Source organism: Pezoporus occidentalis, unplaced genomic scaffold (genome assembly GCF_034315485.1).
Source record: "Pezoporus occidentalis ecotype Australia unplaced genomic scaffold, CSIRO_AGI_Poc_V1 ctg314, whole genome shotgun sequence".
Classification (NCBI taxonomy): Eukaryota; Metazoa; Chordata; class Aves; order Psittaciformes; family Psittacidae; genus Pezoporus; species Pezoporus occidentalis.
The window spans coordinates 260,001-277,142 of record NW_026915095.1 but is presented as its reverse complement, the minus strand read 5'-3'; the positions used below and the strand labels follow the sequence as shown (position 1 = coordinate 277,142).

Sequence of the window (17,142 nt, the reverse complement as noted above, 5' to 3'; positions counted from 1 at the left end):
AACGGGGAGCGAGCGGGCGAGGGAAACGTCTCCGTATTGATTGGCTGCTCCTCGGCTGTCCTTCTTTAAAGAAAATAAAGGCAGAAAATTATGGGGAGTTATTTGTTATTTTATTTATTTATTTACTTATTTATTTATTTATTCCTCCCCTTGCTTCCTTTCAAACCAACCACTGAAAATCCACGGCTGGAAATAGCAGGGAAGCGTCCTTCCAAGGGAATAAAGTAGACCATTGCTTAAAGAGAGCTACTTTGGACGAAAAGAGAGGCAAAGTGAGACAGAAAGTATGTACTCCCTTTTGTGCATGCCTGTAAAATATCACCACCGAGCTTCTTTATTTCTTTTTACCGTTTCGCTACCCCACAGAGTGATTTTCTCCCCCCATCTTTTCCCATTGCCAGGGGCATTTGTGCCCCTCGCCCCCACTTTTTGCACTCTAAGTGACCACTCACTGCAGCCTTTCACTTCGGACACTTCATTTTTTTTTGTTACGACTGCATGAAGGAAGTCAGCTCATTAAAAAATCACATCAAATCACCAGGATTCGTGTTAATTTTTCAGGGCTGGGGGGGGGGGGAGGAGGAGACACACGCACTTCGGAAATGGCTATTTTCTGAAGAGCCGCAAAAATGGATCAAACCCCCCGAATGACACCGTGCTCTTAACAGTCCCCCGTGTTTCCTTCCAAAGTCTGCAGACCTCCAAATCTTTCCCTCATGTTCTTCCACCAAGAAAACCCACCCAGCCTAATTGTTTTCAGAAGAGACCTGGGTGACTCTGACCGATTTCAAGTGTGGAGGGAGGAAAAGACCATCCCAGCTCCCCTCGCCAGGCTGGTTTGAGGTGTTTTTCTGCCCAGCAAAGGTCACATTCTCGCTTTTTTTTTTTGAGGCATGGAGTGGTTCAAACCTTTGGTGAGGTTGAAACTTGTATTTTATTTCCTCCTTCTTTTTTTGCAGACACCTTCCCAAGTAGAGGAAAAGACCCAGCAGCCACTCAGTTCCCAGTTAGATTTTCGTGATTCGAGGGTGTATTTTTCCATTTGGAAAGGCAACGTGTAGTGTGTATTTCCCTCCCCGTAAGCAGACAATGAGCGATGCAGAACAGTGATTTTTCCACTGCCTATTGTGAAAATACTGCTTAAAATCAAGCTGCGTTTGCTGTGAAGAAACAGCCTTCATACCCCAATAATCCCAAGGACGGCATGATGGCCATATTCATTTTTACAGAGCTCACCCATCTCATGCCCCCTTCCCCAGGTTACCCTTCCCCTAGGAAATCCCCCCAAACCCAATAAAAGAGCAAGTAGGGATAGAGACTCTTTAATTAACAGCTAATAATCGAGCTGAAGCATTTTCCTCCTCTAATCAATAGCATTTCTATTTTTAAAATCCCAGTGCCTTCCCGTGCAATAAAGGCAGCCGTGCAAATGGAAGTGCAAAAAAATAGCCGAGTAAAGTTGTCAGATAAGGGCAGTTTGGGCTGGGATTGGGAAAAACTGCTGTATTTTTCCAATCGTTATCCCTGGATGCAGTCAGCAAAGGTGCAGAGAATCTTTCCGAATCCTACCTTAGGCTGAGAAATAAATATTTGCCTTCGGTGTCTGTGAAAGAAAGGACCCACCACCCCCTTCCAGATTGCATGAAATAAGATATATGCAATCGCCTGCTTCTTTTTAAGGAAAATATTTTGACATTTACTGTCTGGGGAAAGTGCTGCTCTTTGTCTTTACTGTTTTGGCCGTGTTTAGATGTGGGGATGGAGGGGGGGTGATGTGTCTTGCTGGTGCATGCGCTCCAATGCTGCTTTATCGGTGTGGTTATATTGTACTTTTAGGTGTTTCATTGTACCCTCAAGAGTTTATTTTCTCCCCCCCCCCTTTGCCCTGACCTTCACTGGGAAATGTCATTCCCTCCTTCCCCACCCCAAAATGAGGAGGTTTGGGAGAGAGACGTGACGTGCGTAAATAAAGAGACAGAAAGAGAGCGGGGGAAAGCTCTAAAGCTCACAACCACTTCAAAACAGGCGATTTCTCTGTGCAAGCATTTTTTTATGCATTTATGCCCTCCCCGCGCCGTGAGATGTCAGCCCTGAGCGCTGCTCCGCGCTCCCCGCGGATAAAATATACTATTGAAGCGATTTTATGATGGGGTTCAGCACAGTGCGGAGTGTGCGCGTAGAAGGGGGGGGTGTTAGGTAGTTCCGTGTCCCCTTCTTCCATCCCTGGGCGCGGAGCCCCGTCCGCGGGTGCGGGAGGGGGTGGGGGGGAGCCGCGGGGCGCTTCCCGCTGCGCGCAGCCCCGCGCTATCATTGGGCAACAGCGCCATCTCGTGGCCGCGCCGGGGCGCAACGCCGCGGGTGCGGGCCTGGGGAGGGGGTGCACCCACCGGCCCCCACGGTGCGTTATAAGCGATAATCCTTTACCGGAGGTTTTGGGGGGTGTGGGGGAGCTCCAGGAGCTCAGCGCGGTGCGGTCACCCCTATAGAAACACCGAGCACGGGCAGGATTTTTCCTGCCAAATATATATGTAATATTTATATTAAAAAAGCCATTTTCCTCCCTGTATATCTATTTTCTCCCCCTCACCCATAAAAATGACAAATCTAACAGCGCACACAAGCTGGACCAAACAAACCCACCAGATGTGTCACATCCCCCACCTCCAACCTCCGTTTTTATCAGTTTTAGCTTCGAGTTGGGGTTTGATTTTCCTTTTTGGGTGGTTTTTTTTTTGGTGTTTTTTTTTTTTTTTTGGTGGGTGTTTTTGGTTTGGTTTTGGTTTTTTTTTTCCTGTGTTTTTTTTTTCTTTTTTACCTCCCCTTGTCCGAGGGGGGTCTGTTGTTTGTAGCTTGTAGACAAAACATTCCAATAATCCGGTTTCAAAGAGAAGAGCACCCACCTTATTTAAACCATAAAGCAATTAAAGCCAGACGTCTAGCCAGATCTAGGGTCCTGTTTTGTTCGCTCCTATTCAGCCCCGCATAGCAGGGAGACAAACAGAGTTGTAAAAGTGGCATTTTTTTGGCTGCGGAAATGTACCTATGGACAGCTGTAGAGTCCTGTCGGTTTTGTGAGCCTTACAAAAGGGTAGATTAGAAACCAGGCGCACACACACCCCGCCACGAAACACCCCCAGAGCCTTATATTCACCCCTATATATATGTTATTAATTACTTTTTCTTTATTCCCTCCGAGAGCTATAAGTGCATCTCTCCCCAAGCAGAAAGAGATGTGCATGGTCACAAGCGCCGGCACACAATAGCTGTATCAGTATGCGTCTGCACACACGCGCCATATGTCAAAGAATGCCGAAATTGGAGCATTTTGATACATTAATCCAGGGAAAGGCTGGCCACAGGGCGTGCTGCCGGGTGCAAGCCGCAGGATCTTTCTTTTTTTTTTTTCTCTTAAAATTATTATTATTTATTTTGAGCCACACTAAAGGCGTTTGGGGATTATTTTTTTTTCCCCCCCTTCTCTTCTGGCTCCTATGGAGGAGAAATTCAATGGCTGAGCCGCACCAGCATAGCCTCCCAGCATGGCCAAATGGCATTTTATAACTGGTGTAACCCTTCACCGGGGGACGGGACGGAGGGGGGGTGGTGTGAGGATACCGGGGGCCTTGCACATGAACTAAAACTGCGGCAGGATTTTAACCCAACCCAACCCACCACCAACAAAAGAAAGCCCCAACCAGCAGCTCGGTGGAGACAAAGGGGCATCTCCTCCGCTGCCCGCCGGCGCTAAGGGGGGTCCGGCCGGGGAGAGGGCTGCGGCAGGGAGGGAGAGGGTCGAGGGAGGGGGGGGGAAGAGGGGCTGGTGAGGAAAGGGGGGGACTGGGGAGGGAAAGAGGGGGGTCAGGGGGAGGGAGCAGGCTGTGGTCGCACTGGAAATGAGATCCGCTTGAATGAAAGGGGGGCCAAAATGAACTTCCATACATCATGTCTTTTCAACATCACTAAACGTTCCTGACAAGCCCCTCCAGAGAGACGGGTCCAAAACTGCCTCCAAAGTCCTGTCCGAAGGATGATCGGGATGCTGTTTTGTTGTTTAGGGGCTTATTTTCCTCTTACTTAATAATGATAAAGCGGGGAGATTTCTCCCCTCTCGCGAAGAGGACATTGCCGAGCCGCTTCCCGACCCTGCAGGGTTTTATCCTTTATTTGAGGCGGGATGAAGGAAGGGAGAGAAGCAGACGGGAGGAATAATAATAATAATAATTTAAAAAATTAAAATGACATGACTTAGATGGAAAGATTTCCCCCTTCCCTTTTCTTTTTCTTTTTTCCTTCGGCCCATAAATCTTCCTCTCTGCTAAAATGTTTTCTAACCTGACCATTTCATTGCGCTCGTTAACGTTTTCCCGAACAGACCTAGCACAAAACTGGGATTGTAAAAGGGCTTTTGAGCTTCCCCTGCTCCAGGGATGTCTCCGCGGACAGACCGCGGTGTGCCTGTCCCCCTCCGGTGACAAAAAATAGACCCCGGTTTAGAAGCGAGGACACAAATCAGGGCAAGGGAAAGAAACCTCCAAACGCTTCAGCAAGAAATATTAAAGAGCAATATTTTATGAGATCACCACAAGTAATCGCTTCCAGATTTTTTGATTTCGGAGGAACCGGGACGAGGGCGACAAACGTATCTCGCTCGCCTGATCTGGTTTTGATTAGAAAGATTAAAACGCTGCTCCACTCATTTCATTAAAGAAAGGGACCTATAACAAGTTTTTATGATTAAACATCCCTCGCTGCTCATTTTTTATACAATCTCCTGCCTCTTGTTTCTCATTCAGCAGCCTGGAAAGCGCCCAGAGAAGGAGCCAGTGATAAATTCCTGCTCCCTGCGCTGTGGGCAGCGGTTTCTCGCCTCTGCAGCACCAGACCCATCTCGCCCTGGCAGGACGGGGAGGAGGGGGGGGGCGGAATGTGTTGACCTTTCCGCAGCCAACAACCCTTTTCTCCCCCCCCTCTTCTTTTTAATCTGCCCTTGTAGGGTGAAGGGGGGGGGGGGGGGGGGCTTTGTCTCTCTCCCCCCCTCGCCCCGGACCCCTGTTTTTCTTTTTTTTTTTATATATATATACATATATATGTACATTTTTTATCTGCAGTCTGCCGCATAGCCACTACACATTTATTTCTTTACCCTCTTGCTTTTTCTCTCCCCCCCCCCCCAATCCTTTCTCCACCACAGGCACTTCTTTTTTTCCCCCATTCTCCACCGCAAGCATTTCTTTCTTCCCCTTCTCCTGAGCTGTCTTGTGAGAAGCAGCACTTCCAGCAACCTTCCAAGTTTTGGCAGCCCCATCGATAAGGCAGAAGCTCCCCCTTGAGCGGATGGCAGCGAGCGGATCCTTTGCCAAGCTCCTCTATTCCCAGCATCCATATTTAGTCTTTTTACATATCCTTCGATTGCCTGGGGTCATAAATTAGTACAATTAATTATCCCAATCTCAAAATTGATGGCACATATAACCCTTACCTCAGCGCCTTTTTATTATGCTACTTTGAAATAGAAAAGGGCTGGGGAAGGAAGCAGAAAGCTCCGCTCTCGGCTGCGGGGGATGCTCGGGTCCTCCCCGCCGAGGCACCGGCACCGACACCGGCACCGGCAAAGCCCTGGGGCTGCTCCTTTGCAAAGGGCTTTAAAGAAAAAGACACCTAAATACTGATTTTTTTTGTTTGTTTCTCTCTTTGTTGTGTTTTTTTTTTGTCTTTCCCCGTGACGTTAGGTATATTTACATAGAGCTGCTCTACAATAGCGAACATAACAATATTACAGAACGGTTCTGAGACGAGAATAAAATACACAAATAAGTACAGCAGAAACGTTCAACACCATGACAGAACATCATCGAGCCATAATCCCTTCAGTCTTTTTTTTTTTGTCTTTTTTTTTTTTTGTCTCTTTTTTCCTCTCTTTTGTACAAAATATTCACTCACGAGCTCGCGGAATTAAAAAATAAAAATACTGGATAAGTTTAATTTATGAAATAAAATACTAAAAACAGCAACAACAAAAAAATTCAAGTACTTCTTGTGTTTGTTTTCTGAGGAGGACAAAACAAGGAAGAAGAAAGGAAGAGAAAACAACCCCCCCCCATCTCTCTTTTATTTAGTTGCATTTTAGAAAAGACTCGTGTCCCCAAACGCTTGCTGTGTTTGCCTATAGCGCTAAAACATTCATCCGCACATTCAAAGTCAGAAATATTTCAACCCCCAAAACCAGCCTCTTTTTTATTTTCTTTTTTTTTTCTCTCCTTTTTTTCTTTTTTTTTTTTTTTCTTTCTTTCTTTCTCTCCACCCTCGTTTCTCATTGACTGGACTTTGCCAACTTTATTGCTGTTCTTTATCGGTTTTTTCTTTATTCATTTTCTTCATTTTCATTCGCCTGTTCTGAAACCAGATTTTGACTTGGCGTTCAGTGAGATTAAGGACTCTGGCTACTTCGTACCTTCGGTCCCGTGTAAGGTACATATTGAATAAAAACTCTTTTTCCAGTTCCAGGGTCTGATACTTTGTGTAAGGACATCTTTTCTTCCTCGTGGAGCGCGCATGAATCCAATTTGCGACGGGATTGTCTGAGAAAGAAGATTTTTATATTTTTGGGGGGTGGAAAAAAAAAATCAATGTATACAGCTGGCCTTTCTTCCCTCCCCCCTCCACGCCCTGTGTATCTAGAGAAAGAAACCTGTTTAATTAGCAGATCTTACCTAAATATTTTAAGTGACCTTCAGAAGAGTTTAATCTGTTTATTTTGGAGGGGTCATTTCCTTTTCTTTTGCTGCTGTTCTCACATAAAAGTTTCAGTAAATAAAACTGTAGCAATGGGTTTAAAATAATAATTATCCACATGACTGCTACTAGCAGTAATCTAAGAACATAGTCATAAAAAGTCAAAATTCCCACCATTTCATAGGCCCATAAACTCTTTTTACAACCTCAGCTCTCCAATACTTTCCCTAGAAGCTTTCCCAGACCTGGAAAGCCGAGTTTGTTGTTTTAATATCTTAAGGATGACACGCGAGATGTCCCACTGGCTGCCCAGAAATTGCCTTTTCTTTTTTATTTCCCCTAGACTACAGGGCTTTCCCCACTGCTGCTCCAGCCCCGTTGCTCAGGGGGAAAAAAACACAGTTCCCATCCTGGAGGAAAGGGTTTTTTCTCCCCTCAGCCGGTTTTAGGCATCTGCCTGCCAGCAAGGGGACCCTTTCGCCCTCTGATTCCTCGACTTATTTTTATCACGAGGGTGCCTGGCACCAGCCCGCCTGTCATAAATAGAGGTGTGAGCTTCTTGCCAGAGAGAGAGCGAGAGGCACCAAGGTGCTGTCACCCGGCTTTATCCCTCGGAAATCACCCCCATCTTAGGCCGGGAGAGTCCCCTCCCGGTTGCGGGGCCGAGCTGGGGCCCCCGCATCATCCCCCTATGCATCCCCCGCGGATGTGGAGCTGCTATCGGGAGGGTTTGGCGAGAAGGGTTTGGCTTGGGTGCGTTTTGGGGTTTTCTGTGTTCTTATTCATCCCAGGAGCAGAGCTGACCTCCTGGCTGCACCACTCCGGAGCTGGTCCCCTCTGCAGAGCCGGGGTCCAGGCTCCCTACGCTGCAGGCTGGAGGTGAGGGTGATGGTGGCAGTTACCTGACTCCTGTCCCTACAATGTTCAAGGTTTCCTGATGCCTGGATTAGGTTTTCTTTCCCCCCTTTTTGTCTTTTTGAGTTTTCACTCCCCTCCCTCCCTCCCCCTCTCCCTTGGGCTGCAAAAGATGTTTCTTCAAGTGTATGGTCCAATGTCCTGCGCTTGCTGCCTTTTGCCCTCAGCTACCTCCACGCACTCACTTTATGCCTTTACAATTCCCAATTTTCCTCTTTCTCCCTTGCACACACACACACGGCCCCCACCCTCGCCCTGGGCACCCACCTTTTCATTTATTCCCACGTGTTAGAGCATTTTATGAATAATTGCACCGGTGGAGCTTTTATTGATTTAAAAAATAGATAAAGAGACACCTCTGCATTTATCCAGAGAAAGCCCTTAACCCTCCCCCCCAAAAAAAACAAACCCACATCAAGACGTTCACTTCCAGCCAGCTACAACTCTTCCTTGTTCTTTGAAAGTGGGAATATTTGAAAGGGAAGAGCTTCCTCCTCCTGCCTACCCCCCTCTCGCTGCCTCTCACACACGCACTCTCCTTTTATATATATATATATTTATATATTTAGCTATTTTTTCATTCTCCCTCGTGGAAGGTGGTGAATATTTGACCAAAGAAGGCAACAGCCGCCCCCCTCCCCTTGCAAGGAAATCTTTAAGAGGGAAAAAAAAAGGGAAAAAGGGGAAAAAAAAAAAGACTAAAGAGCCCAAAACAAAGTCGAGATATTCGCTCTCCGGCTCTGCTAGGCGGACTCGCCCAAACCCCCAGATCTTCCTGCGTATCTGGAGTTTTAGGGTCGGGCTCTCTAAGGTAATTTCATTTTATTGAGTAGGGTCCTGGAAGCCGTAATGCCTCCCCGGTCGTAAACAAGAATGACTTCGACTTACTAGGGTCTAATTCGTGCTTTTCTTCTTTGTGTTTGCTGGAAGCGATGGCTTCGGACTCCGGGGAAGGAATTGTCTGCGCTGCTCTGTCTCTCAGCTCCCCCGGAGCCGCGTACATGTAGTCCGCGTAGCCGCGGCCGTCGGCGGGGCCGCACTCTGCCCGCCGCCCCGGGAAGGCGTCGGGCTTGAGGCCGTAGGGGCGAGCCCCGGGGGCGAAGGCCGGGAAGGAGACGGCCCCGGCGAGGGGCTCCAGCCAAGTCCGCATGTACCTGGGCTCGGCCCCCACGGGCGCCTGCGGGGCGTAGGGGTGGTAGCCCACGGAGGACTGGGAGTGGACGGGAGCCCACGAGGTGGTGAAAACGGCCGGCTTGGGGGCGAAACTGCAGGACGGGAAGTCGGCACAGTCCGGGACTAATCCTGACGGTCGGGCGGCAGCCGGGTGGGAGGCAGAGCCGGGGAACCTGGAGGCCAAGAGCTCTTCGTTCTCGTGGCTTATCAAGGAGTCAACATAGTAGTTGCTTATGGGGCCAGAAGCCGACATGGTTCCCCCCTCTTTTACATTCATAAGATTATTGTATGAACTGTATGTGTACTTTTTATCTTCTCATAGAACAATCAGGGCAGGTAATTATTTTTTCAGCCTTTCCCAGTGTGCCATTGGCTGCCCGCCCTCACGTGATTGTATTTACCCAAAAATATAGCGTGGATCAATCCGCAGGTCTTTTTTTTTTTTTTTTTTTTTTTTTCTTCCTCTCTCCTTTTTTTTTTTTTTTTTTTTTTTTTAAATTTATTTATTTATTTTTTTAATAAGGCGACCCGGCTTTTCCTAAAAGCGCTGGAAACGGGGCGGGGATGGGGAGGAGGGAGGCTCGGCCGGTCCCCGCCGGGGGATGCTCTTTACGGGCTTGGAGGGTGGGGGGAAGCTTTGCCCTGGTGCTGAGGAAGGTGGAAGGTAATTGTGGAAGGTAGTCCAGGAACTATTTCTTGACGTAATTTGTCTCTGTCCTTTCCTTCTGCAGCTCCTAGCCTCTAATGGATACATTAAATTGAATATCTGTGGGAAGGGGAGAGGGGGGAAGTGAGAAGTGCGGTGGAGGTGGGCTCCCCACTTGGAGAAAGGAGCTGGGGCGGGGGGGGGGGAGGAAGAAGCTTTTAGCCTAAAAGCAAAAGGGGCTTTTGTCATCTTTTGCAGCGCTGTCTCATCGTCAGGCTGCTCAGCAGCTGAGAAGTCTGTGGGGCACAGGCACATCTAGTCCTGTTTTGAGCAATAAGTGTCTTCAGGAGGAGAGAAAATAATCTAGACACAGTATGAGGAGCATCTTTGCAAAGAGGAGGGGGAAATAATATTAACACACCCCCCCCAAAGAAAAAGGGGGGGGGGAAGGAAAGACTGGGCTTTTGCAGTGAAAGGCTGCATTATTCGGCAAGTAGTCGTGGATGTTTTTATGTCCTTCAATAAAATTTTTACGAGGATCATTTGATTGTTCATAAACGTGTCGTTCATTAAATAAAACCGTAGGACTGAGTTTCAGCTGTAGAGCTGAGGATGGGAGAGCTTGCGTGTATCAGGAGGAAGCAACAACGTGTGGTGGGCACATGATTGTCCTGATATTTTTTTCTTATTTTTTTGTGTTTTTTTTTTTCTTTTTTTTTCTTAACGCCTGGAAACTTTTCCTTTTTTTTTTGCACCAAAACCGCTTGAAGAAGTTGGGAGCATTAAAAATTCCGTGATAGCCTGCCTGCATTTTGAGAGAATAACCTTTCCTTTGTAAGGAAAGACAGGTAGGTAAATAGCTCACGCCCATTGGAGTCTGGAAGAAGGGAGTTAGGCGATTGCTCTGGAAAAAGATAAAGAAGATGCCTAACAAAAAATAACCTCTCATTATCATTTTTAGAAAGCGAGCCCCCCTCAAAATATGGATATTATGGGCTCTCCAGGGCTCTCCATCACCTCGGGATTCTAGGGCTGGGAGGACATGGAGGGAAATGGTCAAAATTCAGCGGAAGGAGGCAAAGTGGAGGCTGAGGACGCGCTGAGGGCTCCTGCCGGGGGTGGGCAGGGAGTCTCCAGTGAGGCAGCCTTCCCCAGTGACAGGCGTTCCGCACAGCCCGGCCAAGTCCCAAGGACGGACACGGCAGAAACCGCTTCTGGTCCTGGTAGTTTGGGCTTGTGGCTTTTTTCTCCCCCCTTCAGTAAGTTGCATGGGAAATGCGAGCAGGAGGAGAAAAGAGATTAAGGCAGATTCAGGGCTGAGCAGGCAAGGAGAAGTGATGCTGCCAGGAGACACCCCCCCCCTCTTCTCCAGCCCCTCCAAACTTACCCCCTCAGCTGAGCCAGGGTAAACCCCTGCACCTCAATCCATAGGGCTCCAGGAAAAAAAATACTAAAATAATGAAATAAATCCAAATGGAATGCCCAGGGCTGCTGGTAGAAACAGGGTTTCCCTCTCGAAAAACAGGGAAGGCTTTAGAAGAAAAATATGACGGGAGGTGTTTGCCAAGGGACTCTGGATTTTCCAAATTCGAAAAGTCATCCACTCGCTCCCCCCCCTCCCCCCGAATTTATTCCTCATTCCGTTTTAAGTCCCCTGCTTTATGTGAGCCCTTAAAGGGAAATATTCCTGCAGGAGCAGAATGTCTTCTTTGGCCTTTATCGAGACCCATTTATCTGTCAATCACCAGTCTCCAGTGACGCTTATTTTTATGTTCGAGAGGAAAAAAAATAATAATATATATATGTATATCCTCATCATTCTTTTATCTATTCCTCTTTTAAATATACTTACTCTGCAGGGCTGCTAATATAGTGGGCTGTGACATGTGGAGGGGAAAAAGCAGCGTGGCTTTCCTACTTTACTGGGATATTTTAAAGAAAGTCCTTACAAAAGAAGGGTCGTCTGCAGATGTATATGCAGAAGGGGTGAGGGAGAAAGGAAAAAGAGGCAGAAAGGGAAGGAGAGAGAGGGAAAGGAAAGACTGAGCATGCAGAGGGAGAGAAGCACTGAAAAGCAGAGGCAGGGGGGGAGGTTTTCCAGGGCCACAAAAATAGTAATAATGTCAGAATATGCCACAGACGAACCGCAAAACGAGCAGAAAATACCAAAGCCACGCAGCTATAATAAGTAGCAGCAGTTTTTGTCACCTTAATGCAAGCAGGCAAGGTCACTAAATTAGTCGTGGATGGTGTATGTTTGGTGCTACACAAAGGCAAACATATCTGGCAAAGATTTCTTTTATTCGCCCGGAAACCTGCAGCACACGGAATTACTCACTCCCCAGATAGTCGTGGGATCTTAAATAATAATAAAACCATAAGAGAGAGTTTGTATGGCAAAGCCCTTTCATTCAGGGTCTGCTGGGCTCTGAGAACTAAGCAGTACAAAGCAGAGATGGAGACAGTTCACCTTAAAGCGAGCTAAAGACACGCTTAAGACTAAAGACACGGCTTAAGACAATGTTTCTCCAGGTTTAGCTGCAGAATCCCGAGACACGATGTGAACATTGCCCTCCCCTAAAATTTAAACACGATATGAACCCCCATAAAATACTGTCCTTTCACGGTTATCTCGACATGAAACCATCCCCATGGATGAACGCAAAGTTATGTGAATAAAGTCCACTCAGAGTGCAGGGCAAATAAAGCAAAATCCTGAAATAGTCTTCTTTTTCAGCAGCAGTGTCTCCAAGCAAATATCCAGGCTGGATTTAAAACACGCCTTGCCATTGAATTCAGCAGCTACAAGGTTTTATGCACGCTCCAGCTAGACTCCTATGCCTCCACAAAAGCTCCGGTACTTGTTTAATGGGAGATTACCTCTTCTGAAATGATGGCAAACTATCACATCCCTTCCAGGCAGGCTAATATCTTTTCCTCTCACCTCCCTTTTTGAATCTGCGGGGGAAAGAAACTTAACTGCATTAAGCAAAACTGAACACTAGCAGTCCACAAGCCGTGTGAGTCTTTATATTGTTATTTTTTCCCCTGATGGAGAATTAAAATGGGAAATAAATGATTCAAATAAAAGGAAAGTCGAGTCGCAAATTAGGAGGTTACAGAAAATGAAGCCTTTGTCTGAGCACTGTCCTGGCTGGTTGACTTCTGACACCTTTTCGGAGCTCAAGGCTTCCCATATTCGCCCTGCTCCTTGCAAGTGCTGTGTGTGCTCAGCCCGAGCTGCATCCCTGTGCACGCAAACCAGGCTCTTTCCTCACTTCCAGATCTTTTGCTTTCGCTTTGAGAAATTCTCCCCTGATTGGAAGGAAGGGAGACAAAAAAATAACCCTAATAAAAAAAAGAAAAAAAAAAAAGAAGAAAAAAAAAGAGGGACAGAAGAGGGAGGAAATAAAAAAAAAGGGGGTAAAAAATCCCAAGTATTGGATAGCTTCCTGCTGGGTTGACACTGTTTTCTTGTTTTTTTTTCTTGCTTTTTAATGTTTTTATTAATGTTTTTCTCAAAAGGAGGTGGGAAGGGAAGGGCAGCCCGCGGTCCCCGGTCCTTAGGGGGGGTTCCCCGGCTCCCCGCTGCCGCTCCAGGCCCGAGCACCGCCAGCAGCCTTCCTTCCCCCGGAGCGGAGCGGGGCTGCGGCGCTGCTGCCCGCCGGGGCAGCCCAGGGCCGGAGCCCGGAGTTCCCGGTGGGGGCGGCCCCGGAACCGCAGACGGGCCGGGGGGTGGCGGTAGGGGCTCGGGGGGGGGGGGATATGTGGGGGGCTGTGGGTACGCACTGTGGCTCCGTCTTCGTGTCCCGTTTTCCCCCCCCCCAACCCCAGCCAAGCAGCGAAATGGAGAGGGGAGAAAAAAGACAAACCATCCGCATCCCCTCGGTTCAATTAACACTGTCAAGTTCGGATTAAAACAGAAATCGGTGGTTTCTCGGCTCCCTCTTCCCCCGCCCCGGCCCCGCCGCGCACCTCCAGCCCCTGCTTTGGGGGAGCAGGGAAGGGCGGTGCTGCCTTCATCTCTCTCCAGAAGCGAAACGAAAGTAACCCTCTGAGGCAGCTCCAGCTCCCACTCCCCGCCTGCATTTTCAGCCTTAACCCGGAATAAAGTTCCCTTTGCCCCCCTTTCTTTGTCCCTTTCCATTCCCTTCCTCTTCTCTTTCGCCTGCCCAAGTTCTTTCTCTCTTTCTTTTGTTCCTTCTTCACCCCTCCTTTCCTTAAAAAGAAAGAAGAGGGAAAAAAAATTGTACACAATAGATTGAATGAATCTAAAGCAGACTCTCCGAAGCGGCTGCGAAATATTTCCTGATCCCCCAGATGCCTCTGTTTATTCCAGGATTGTCTCTTAAAGTAAATAAATATGGGGAAAGATTCATTTGAGGCCAAATACCATCCGTGAATCTTGCAGCAGCGCGATTGCAGGCTATAAGCTTTGCCTTTCTCTCCCCCCGTCCTCCCCCCCCCCCCCCCCCCAATTCTTTGGCTGCTTGAAAATCATATTTGCTTCAGCTTCCTTAAAAGTTATCATATATAGAAAAGCTCCTCAGGACAACAGCTGACCCCTGGAACTCGCACATCGCTTTCTGTCAACGTGAAAACTTCAATCGGAGTCAATATGGGAGAACTGAGGCAAAGAAAATCAGCATTCAGCTTAAAATGACGCTGCAGGAGTTTTTTACCTGCTTAAGTGCTTCCCCCCCCCTCCACGCACACCCCACACACCCCACACACCCCCCCTTTTCTGTCTGTTGCTAAGAATTCCTGTCTCTCCAGTGCTGGAGGTACAGCTAATAGACAATAAATTCCGAGGTGCAATTAAAGCTCAGAACAATTTCTTTAAGTGTGTTATGGTCTCCTTTCCCAAAATTTCAGGTCTCCCCCAGACGAAGCCGGCTGCAGATGTTCACAAACCCCAGCAGCCCGCGAGGGTGTAAAATCCAAGCTCCTCTCCTCGCTGCTCTCCAGGTTAGCTCGGTTTTGGGTGTGATATGAAATGCAGGTCAACAGAAGGGGAAAAAAAAAGATTCCCAGCGAAGTAAATTGAAAGAAGAGCAAGAAAACAAGCCTGAACCCAGAGAGGCGAAGTGTATACTGCCTGAAGAAACATATTTCTATACTTCTGCCTTTACATTTATTATGTTTCTGTCAGACACCCTGTAATTAGCATAGATAACTATAGTTGCAAGCTCCAAGTTGTGTCTGCAAATTCTATTGTTTGGCTTCTCCAGTTGCACACCAGCGAGCTTGAAAGCGAGCACAAGGTGTTAGGAAGAGCCTGGTGCCCCCAAATAAGACAATAACCCCACGAAATGTAAGGGGGGGGGGGCGGAGGGGAGAAGGGTGATGCTTTAGGCAATGGATTCCAGCACAGTCTGCGCCGCAATATCTCTGGCCTGGTGCAAACGTCTCCTCCAGGAGATCAGCTCAGTCCTAAACCTGCCTTTATCTGACACAATTATGGCTTAAAATAAAGGATATTCAGGCAATACCCGGTGTTCTCTCTCCATCCACCCCACCCCCGCTCCAAGTAGTTATTTGTAAAGGTCATCTGCAGAGCCAATACCTGTGGAAATCCTCGGTGTCTGAGCCAGACACTCAGACACTTCAAGATAACAACCTTGAGCGGGGACATTTGCTACCATTTACACCAGCCCCAGTTTGTTTTCCAGCCCCGGAGCGGGTTCGTCTCGTAAGGAAGAGTTGAGCCTTCAGGGGACTGTCCCAAAATCCACCCGTAAGAAGCCAGAACAGCTTTTATTTGGCGGGGATTAGAGGAAGGAGGCAGAATAAAACAAACCCCAAACATAATACAGCCCAGTTTTTCCCCTGCTGCAGAACAGGGGAGAGTTTACCAACAAAACCTCATCTCCTCACAGCCTCCTGTTCCACTCTGCCCCATAGGTTTTGCTAAGAGATCTTTAGGACACCCCCCCCCCCCCAATTCTTCCTAGCAGCAAAGGATAAACTTCATCTATGGGAGATGCGTGTGCGAGGCAGAGGCGAAAGCCTCCAGGTTTTTAAATTACACCTGCTGGGAGAGGAGTATTATACAAAGAGACGCAAGAAGAGTTATGCAATCCACTGAATCGTAATACAGCTAATATTTTACTCCGATAACAGCAACCCAAAGTGCACGAGCTTGAGCAACAAACCAAACAATATTACGTGAAGAAAGATGAAGGCGAACAGCATGGTGTCTTTTTGACTACCCATGTTTTTACATAAAAAAACAGGCACATCTATACGAAATAGTTGAAGCAATAAATTCCCACTGTCCTTCTTCCCGATCTAATATCATAATTAAAAAACAGTAGGGGAGATTTTAAACTTTTATTGCGTTTCTGGAGTTGGGTTGCTAAACATATATTAACTTTAGATTCTTCTCTTTCTCTCCAGGGGGGTGGTCTCTCAGAAATAAAATCAATCTTAATATCCACATTGTAGATATTGTTTTGTCTTGTACATGCTGTTAGAAGAAAGGGAAAGAAATCTGCTGATAGTTAATACAGAGAAGGCAAACTCATCGTACATGTAATGAAACCTTTAAATCATTCAATTATCGCAGCACTAATATCAAATAATTATGGTTAAATGTACCAGTAATCAACCTTGTCCCTGTTGAAATATTAATTTACAGTATTGTGAATGCGTTTCTTCCTTTCTTTTTTTTCTTCCTTCACCTATTTTTTTTATCCCGCTTATTGTATTTTTTTCACCAGCCTGGTGTATTCAACCTAAAAGGATGATGAAAACAGCTGTAACCCCATGCAACATTGCTTTGGACCAAATCCACAATCATTTTGTTTTATCCACACTTCAAATACAACATCTTTAACACAACAGACAAAGCAAAGCGAGATCTTTTCAAACCGGCGCTTAAAAACACACTTTAATTCATCGCATGTGATTTTATTCTCATCCTGGTCAGAACATTCACACCAAGAGCCCGTCCTCTGAAGCAAGGACATGGCTATTTTTGCAATCGAAATATACTCCTTGCACAGCAACTTTGCCCTGAGGCTCACACATAAGAAGTCAAAGCAGGGAAAAACCCCGAAACATCACAATCCAACAGCAAAAGAAATCAAAACTAAACCCCAAAAGACACCCTTCCCACCAGATTTGAACATGCCCTATGAAAACTCGCCAGCCTGCCATTTTGCTTCACCGGAAAAATCCAAATATTCAGAATTTCAGACTTCAGTTCTCCACCTCAACCTGTTCCTCTCCACCCTAAGACCAACACCCGCCGCTCTGGGGTTATTTGAGATATCACAACACACGACTCTCTGCAAAGCCCTTGCTCGCACTCAGCAGATTCCCCTCCATACACACTCTGTTCTGCTCTCCGCATATTTACTTTTTCGCCTTGCCATTTCACGAACATGACTAGCCCCACGCACAGCACAGGACCCCGCACTCTTCCCCTTTGAGCTCGGCTGATATTGCCTTTATTTTTCCCCCCTTATTCTCCTCTTTTTCACATTGAAACGCTCAGATTCGGGTACAACTTTTCCAACTTTTCCAGCACATTTTTTTTGTGGGGGGAAAATAACCTTTTTTTTTTTTTCCCCTAACACAGACACTGCTCATGTAACACAGACGCCTGATTCTCTTCATCAACAGTTACTTAGCTTTTATATGTACCCTTACTAGAAAGTAAGTCATAATCC

The 17,142-nt window shown here is 47.0% G+C and overlaps 1 protein-coding gene across 1 annotated transcript; it reads right to left on the bottom strand.

Moving 5' to 3' along the window:
* Window positions 1-5,952: 5,952 nt before the first annotated feature.
* On the bottom strand, window positions 5,953-10,775 carry HOXC9 (homeobox C9). The gene is made up of 2 exons (XM_062628367.1): window positions 8,536-10,775; window positions 5,953-6,578 (listed from the first exon to the last, which is right to left on the bottom strand). The coding sequence occupies exons 1-2, from the start codon at window positions 9,095-9,097 to the stop codon at window positions 6,334-6,336; spliced, it is 807 nt and encodes a 268-aa protein (XP_062484351.1). The 5' UTR covers window positions 9,098-10,775; the 3' UTR covers window positions 5,953-6,333.
* Between the last annotated feature and the right edge of the window lie 6,367 nt (window positions 10,776-17,142).